Source organism: Pundamilia nyererei, unplaced genomic scaffold, assembly GCF_000239375.1.
Source record: "Pundamilia nyererei isolate P.nyererei 1_Seehausen unplaced genomic scaffold, PunNye1.0 scaffold00027, whole genome shotgun sequence".
In the NCBI taxonomy this organism is placed as follows: Eukaryota; Metazoa; Chordata; class Actinopteri; order Cichliformes; family Cichlidae; genus Pundamilia; species Pundamilia nyererei.
This window is the reverse complement of record NW_005187428.1, coordinates 1,978,874-1,986,696: the sequence shown is the minus strand read 5'-3', so window position 1 is coordinate 1,986,696 and position 7,823 is coordinate 1,978,874. Positions and strand designations below refer to the sequence as shown.

Sequence of the window (7,823 nt, the reverse complement as noted above, 5' to 3'; positions counted from 1 at the left end):
GTGTGTGTGTGTGTGTGTGAGAGAGAGAGAGTGGGAGGACTGACTATGTTTCATGCATTTGAGGAGCAACTAAGGCCTCCGGAGGGGGGAAAATTCAGATTGGAGTGACGCAGAGATCCTAACACACAAGCACACACACACGTACACCCAACCACCCACACGCGGAAGCTTAAAAACTGGGATTATGAGCTATATTTTTAGGTATGAATGGAGAGCAATATTTTCCTCCCCAATCTTCCTTCTCCTCTTTATTACGTGGTCTAAAAAGTGGGCGCTTCCCTTTGATGTGAGCCTCTGTCTTGTGTGTGTGTGTGTTTTTTTTTCCATTGTTCTGTCCCTTGTGGCTCCTGGAGCCCGCTGGCCTATTCACTAGGCTCCATAATGAGGTGCTAATTATCACAGGACCTCATCAAGTCTCTTTGGGCCCGCAGCTAAGACTCCTCCTCACATAGGTTGGCATGGTGACTGCAGGGGACAGGACCTGGAGGAGGCCGCCAAAAAGGACTGCCGCAGCTTCACTCCTGCTTTCTCCTCTAGTGAGGAGGAGGAGTGAGAGGGACACTTTTTTTCACTTGCGGGAAAACAGAGTGGGAAGTGTGTAGATAGAATTAGCTATAAGTACCGCTGTCTTTTTGTTTACGTGCGTTTTATAAAAATGTGGGTTGAGTGTGTAGAGTCCGTTCACTTCCAAATAATCCCATAAATAAAAACATAGGCTGGAGTTTACAGAGGGCACTGCCGACGTAGGCCTCAATTAATTTGAGTGAAGAGAGCTGAAGGCTTAAGTGATTGTGTAAATCTGGTTCAAATCAAAAGAAAAACATTATTTTAAGGGTCCTTAGTATAGCCTGTTTTACACATAAAAAGAGCACCCATCAAATGTATGTCTGCGGTGATTGGTCTGTCAGGGATTTAGGATGGAACATACTTTCTTGATTGCACTCATTTCCAAACTACACCTAAAGTTGGGAGCATATGTAAACCACTATCAGGTGGTTGGAGCTAGAAATCCCATGCTCCAGCTCATTTCATTGAAAATAAATGCTGAAAACAAAAATCCCCAAATGCAACACTTTTTGGGCTACAGGCCCATCGGACCTCCATTTGAAGCCAAGGGTGGAGGCGCTACTCTTCAGAAATCCTCTGGTGTCGTTCGTGCATTGACTGAAATTATGGGAAAGTTCTGACCTCTCTGCTAACTTCTTCGGTGATTTACGTAGACTGCTCTGGCAGCACTGGGCCCTTCCTATTTCCTGTTTATGGTGTCATGGAAACAGGCCATGTTCCCTTCCTCTGCTTTTGCACTATAACATGAAAATGTAGCCTGCATCTGGAAACGAGCCACAGTCTCATAATAGAGCCAGCGTGAGATCTGCAGCCCCCGTGATGCTGCAGTGTCTAAAACCAGAATTAGAACCTCCAGCGATTAATTCATAGAAATAGAAAGTTCCAGATTTATGGAGGCATTTATCATCAAGGTCTTCATATAAATCTGCTCTTAAAATGCTCTAATTCAAAGGCACCTCCAATTTCCTTTAGTTGCTAAGCAACCATAGAGCGCCACAGTGATGCTTGGAGTTAAAGGCTGGCAGCCCAGTGGTGTAAAGTCGATTGTGGGGGTGAATCACTGTCTTTTATGGCTCTGAGGTTCCATTACACGGCCTGCAGACAATGACAATGATACACTGTCACTGCAGAGTAATTATATGTCCTGTTGATCCCTCTGGTGTATCCGCAAGCAATTTATGCCAGCTCAATGGCTGTAGTGAGGTTTCTGCTGGTTGACCAGTGCCGCAGGACCAGCAGTTGGTCATTATGATCATTTTTGAGAAATTTAACAAGCTGTTGGGCAGTTGCTAGATCTGTGAAAACAACGAGAAAGTGTTTTTTTGATAGTGTGTTTTTAATTTGCCATCAATGCTTGCAAAGTTCCTTTTAAGGTCGGCATGACACTTGTGATAGCTCTTCTCGGCGCAGCTGCGTCTGTGTTAGGTTTATTTTGGTTTGTGATTTAACTGCTGTTAAAAATGTGCTTTGGACCCATTTTGACTCCCACCCTGTAACTCCAAACAATGTCTTTACTTTAAATAAATGAGTGAATTTTAACTGAAATTTCTTATTTGCACTTCTTGCCCAAATGCTGAGGAGTATTTGTGCATACGTAATTAATTTTATAATGTGTGCTTGATTTGTTTTTAATACTTCTGCAAGTCTAGACTCATCAGACTGTTGTTGTTGACATTGTGATGATTATTTCACCAGATGTGTGATGTGGTGCCAAGCGTTTGTGTGGGCAAGAACAGTGTAAAGGCTTCGCTGGCAACGGACCACCATGTCTGAGATTTCTGGAGTGATGCACTGGATGGAGTGAAAGGCTCTTATGCATACTAATAAAATCAGCAATCCTATGACTGTGTAGCGTATGAGGCTTATGCGTGTAACACGGAATTGGATCCACATCTTATAACACTTAATGTAAATATTGTGCACGAGTACTCTTGACTTGACTAATAAATATAATAGCCATTTATAGTTTTCTGAATTTATTGCCAAAATATTTACTAAAGTTATAAAAAATACAACTCTATAGACTTTTTAAAATACAGTTTTAACTTCAAATTGTGGCTCTATACTATCCTTGGCACCCTGTTAAGTAAGTATAACTTACTCCTCTTAAGTTGAGGTTACTTTTTCTTTGAGTCATCAATTTTGCATTTTCCTTTTTTAAAGTAAAGCCAGCTCATTAAATTTTACAGTGTAGTCCTCTAGTGCTCGGTGCATTGCAGTACACAGTGTTTCAGCTTACAGCGCTGGTGAAAAACATCTACATGCCCCAGATCTGCCCAGAGTTTAATGTTATTTACCAGGCCACCTCTAAAGCTGGTTTTAAAGGTACAGAAGCATCCAATGGGAGCATTAGCAGATTTTCAATAACGTGTGGTTTGTCTTTATTTTCTAGCTTCACCACTAATCACCTCTCTGTATTTTGCAGCACCCAGCTGACAAATAAAATTAGTGACTGTTAAACAGGGCAGTACTTAGTGCGTAATCTATTAAGGAATGTCCACCAGTTAAGGACCTCTTTTATGCTACAGCCTCACGGTTGTGTGGAGGGGGGGGGTACAAAGGTTACAGACGCACGTCATTACAAATCACAAATGTTAATCGCTGAAAACAGTAGGATTTTTTTCTCTGGGGACCACAGCTGTGTACGTATGTTTATGGAAATTTTGCAGCAAATCAAATGAGTTGGTAGTGAGACATACTCTCAGTCATTGCATGAATTCTTCATGTTGTTATGCACGTTTTTATGTAAATCCTTTGTCAACGCTCGTATTCAGTCGCTACGCTAATGCAAGATGCTTAATGTGATGCCGCATATGAGGAATAGTAAGAAATAAGGGGCTTCTGGACGTGTGTGTGCATGTTTGTGTGTATCTGTTCTTTTTCTTCATGCCAAATATAGGCTCGCATTCCTGACGTCTGCACTGTGGCTGTGGGCACAGTAACTTGTTGAATCTGGACAAGACAAAGACCACAGTCTGAGCAGATTGGACAGATTCCCTTCATGTGACCTCACACTCTGTGGGACTGCTCTCTGCAGCAGAACAAAACGACTCATCTCTAACAGTTTCACTGCAGGACGACCAGATCTTGATCAACAGGCACTCGTAGAGACATTTGCTGCAATAAAATGCTCGCGATTTCCCACCAAACAACATTTCTGAGTGATTTTTAAGCCTCTAACAGTGCAGCAGTCAGCGCTATCCTCACTGCAGCTTCATGGCTGAGTCTGTGGGGCCTGTGGAGAGGCAGGTACATGACATCGATCTGGTTCAACTTTCTACTAAAAATATTTTGACCAAGGTTTGACAGTATCTGCATTTCCTCTTTGGCACTTCTACTTTGCAGCCCGGCTGCTTCTGCCACACTAGAGTGACATTCGTGGATTGAAGCCAGACATTGTCAGCTCATTATCAACACCCTGTCATGTGTTGTCAGCCTGCGCTTTCCACAGCTCTCCCTTCCTGTGTATGTGTGTGTGTCTGTGTGGGGGGTGTTATTGTGTGTGGTGAGGAGACTGTGGGATGACTTAAGAGCTGAAAGATGTCTCCCTGCTCAGGCTCCTTGTCTGAGGATTAAGGCTGCCCGAGAAAAGCTGCACAAGGAAGTAAAGGAAGTGCTTACAAGGAGACATCGGTCTTTTCCAGTTTTTGTTTTTTTTCTTCCTATCCCTTGTTTTGTGTTGTCGACCTCTCAGAAATCACTTGCTGTTCATTACAGATAGAAACAACAGGAACATGCTGCTACTCAGACACGGGTTTTCTGCTTCCTTCTATTTCCGTTCCGCTACAGTTTTTTGTGCCTTTTTTAAACACATTTCCTCTTTCAGATGCTGCCAGATTGCACATGAGAGTGCATGTGTCAAACGTTGTGTGTGCATCTTCTGTCTGCAAAGCACTTCCTGGTTCCTGACAGTGCAGTGTTAGAAATATCCCCCTCCTGGGCCAGCAAACGGTTAAGCCTGGCCCCCCATTCCTTTCCTCTTCTTTTTCTCTCTCTCTCTGTCTGCTGACATATTTTCAGGCTTTCACGCCACACCTCAAATCTCTGGCTCCTTACTGCACAGAAGTTGCCAGATGTGATGGCAGCTGAAACTGAGTGTGAGAAAGTGTGTGTGTGTGAGAGAGAGAGAAACTGTGTGTATGGGTGGTGGTGGGGGGCTGAAAGACAGACGGAGAGACAAAAAAAGCTGTGTGTGTGAAAGTTGTGATGAAAATTGAGTGAGTGGTGTTATGGTTGAGATGATGTATATATTTATAGCATAAGTGACACTGTTCATTAGCAGCGAGCGAGAGAGAGAGAGTCAGCAAGGGGAGGGGAGGAAATGAACAATGGAGGGGAAATGATCAGTAATCTGCGACGCTAGCTGTCAGCCTCCACTGCAACAGCATGTCTGGATTCTGGATCTCATTATAGGTAAATTCATTTGGCTTTGGGGCCACGGCCAAAATATGCTCAAGTAATTGAGAGAGACAGAGAGAGTGTATGTGAGTGTAAATGTGTGCACAAAAAAGGGAAGCACGGCTCGGTGTTTTATTATAAGTAGGATTTGCATATATCTTGGTTCTATGATTGTCTGAACTACTTTTAATGCATTGCCAATGATGCCTTTCACACTACCTGTTATTAGGGCTTCTAAAAATGAATCACCAAGATTCCAACTAAATCTAACATTTAGCAAGCTAGTCTAAAGCATCACCACACACATTTGGACCTGTGAAAAGACTTTTGAAAAAAGGGGCCTTGGTGATCATTGTTGTCCGCGTTTCTGCGTAGATCTGCGTCCCAGCCTCGATGATCGTGAATCAAATGTAAAAAGTCAGCAACTGCAAAAGGGGCGCACAAGTGGAGGCATTGGTGAGAAGGATGGTGCAGAAAAAAAAGGAGTGCAAACGTAGTAAACAGAGCCTGAAGGGAGAGAGAGCATGTGAAAGACAGAAAGAGAGAGAGGGCAGGGAGACGGAGCTTGCCATCTGGAAAACAGCATCTTTCCCTGCGCTCCGCTCCTCCCCTCTTCTTCCCTCTCGGCATCTCTCCCACGCTCCAGAGCCCAGCCTTCAGCTCCCCGGATCTTTCCCAAACTCTCCCGAGGTACGGGCGGTTTGTGTGTGCATGCGCGTGTGTGTTTGCGTGTGCCAAGTTTGTGAGATTGGAAGCCTGCGCGCGCGCGCGTGCTGTACGAGTACTTGACACGCGATCAGTACTTTCCGTGTGTTTGTCTCCCTCCTCTCCTCTCCGCGCAGCAGCAGCGGCCGCTGAGGTGGGCGTGCGGACCCTCTGACCCTCTCTCGCCCACTCTTCCTCCGTCTCTCCCTCTTCGCAGCAGCGACAGGGGGGCTATGGATGGACTGCGTTTACCTCCACTCATAGAGGAGGCTTTGGACTCCACAGGTCTGTGTGCTGCTGTGTTGTCAGTGTGTGTTCATCTGCGACTCCGCGTAGCTGGATACAGCCGTGTGGCTGTGTTTTGCACTACAGATTATATAGACAGCGATCAGCCGGGGAAAAGGTAGATGGTTAATGTTTATCTCTCTCTCTCTCTTTTCTTTTTTTCAAAGAAAGAGCATGCTCTCTAAAAGTGAGTGATGTAAAGTGGGCAGGATGTGGAACGGGAGAAGGGTGGTCTGGTGTCGAGGTGTTTACTGTGGGAGCGTGTTTCTAAAGAGCTGCAGTCGAGCTGACAGACTGAGTGAGTGAGTGAGTGGACAGCACGGTAAGATACGGCATCTGTGGACGTTTGATGGAGGCGACACGCTGCCAGGTAACGATTTGCTGGCAGCCAAAGGCAGGAAATAATTTAGGCCTAGCGTTTAGCACTGTTGAATTTGTTGCATATGTTATCCCGATGGAGAACTGATGGAATCTGGAGTCATGCAGAGCTGGGTGTTATTTTTGTTAAAGATTGAATCTCTCTCATGTTTTACACAGATTATCATCTGCGGAGGAATGAGACGTTGTTTTAGTGCACATAGTGGCTTGGAGCAGATGAACAGCTGCACTTAGGCTTGCTTGGTAACTTCATTCCACTGAAAGTTGCTGCATGACAGCGAACACAATGCATCTTTATTTTATGTTTTCGCCTCAGATAGAATTAGTACTGTTCAACTATGCAGAGAAAATGTGTGGTATTTCTCTCTCTCTTTCCATGATTCACAATGAGGAAGAAGTATGTGTTTTGCAGATAGAGTGGCCCTGTGTGTGTGTGTGTGTGTGTGTGTGTGTGTGTGTGTGTGTGTGTGTGTGTGTGTGTGTGTGTGTGTGTGGACGCTGGAAGGAGGATGTTTATTGGTGTGGAGGGGCTCGGAGAAACAGACACATACACAGGTCAGCAGTTTGCTCAGAGTCAGGTTTCCTTTTCCTCTGTTAATGTCCTAAAAGTGAACTTTCAGGAGCAAGGACTGGGTGGCTCATTTCTTTTAATATGCTCGCCATAGATGCCCGTAGACTTATCGAACCACTTGCATTTGTGAGCAGTTTTGTTTATTACATTTGTTGTGCTGAAGCCTGATCGCCGTAACGCGGATGCTGTCTCAGGAGAAATCCTTCCTTACCTAACAAGCTTGTTCCTGTTATCTAGCCTCTTAACTCCAGGGACTCTTTTATTTTTTTTTCCTTTCATCACAACCTGAGGCATGTTTTTAAAGCTGGGAATTCAGTGCTCGTGACGGCCAACATTGAGCTTATGGTGGTGTCAGGGCTGACTTCTGGAGAATAAAAAGAACTAGAAAGTGGATTGAGCTGAGTTGATAAGTGATATAGTTTTGAATTATGTACCTTTGGGGGATCTAAAGGGATTTAAGTGCATTTATTGTGCCCTGGCTGAGGTCAGCCCTAACTCTCAGCATAAGTCTGGGTTCTTCAAAAAAGCAATTTTATTAAAAATCAACAGCATTTCTCTGGTTTTTGCACTTTTGCTGAGGATTAATTCTACGCTGCCTTGCCACATCTACCAACAGAGATTGCAGATGCTCCTGTGCAAACACATGCTGCCGCCGAGCAAGATCACAGGCACATCTGACATTTACAAGGTGTCTGCATACAATGCCGCCACTGGCCACCATATTGTTCCTCCCTCCTACTTGCACGAGCTGCTGAACACTTCTCTCTCCATCCTTCTCTCAGCTTTTCCCACTCAGTATCTCGTCCCCCTCTTTCAGATGGAATCCTTTGCTCTCTTCAGCACCCACGCACCCTCCAACACACACACACACACACACACACACACACACACACACACACACACACACACACACACACAC

The 7,823-nt window shown here is 44.8% G+C and overlaps 1 protein-coding gene across 8 annotated transcripts in view; it reads left to right on the top strand.

Annotated features, from left to right (window-relative positions):
- The first annotated feature begins 4,908 nt into the window (after positions 1-4,908).
- The window catches only part of LOC102195670 (coiled-coil domain-containing protein 136-like), a 19,367-nt gene continuing 16,452 nt past the window's right edge, over positions 4,909-7,823 (top strand). For 2 of the 8 annotated variants that reach the window (XM_013909578.1, XM_013909583.1), the window contains exon 1: positions 5,662-5,955. In XM_013909578.1, the coding sequence (XP_013765032.1) occupies positions 5,904-5,955 (52 nt within the window). In that variant the 5' untranslated portion in view covers positions 5,662-5,903. The other 6 variants (XM_013909576.1, XM_013909577.1, XM_013909580.1 and 3 more) reach the window with 6 other exon arrangements.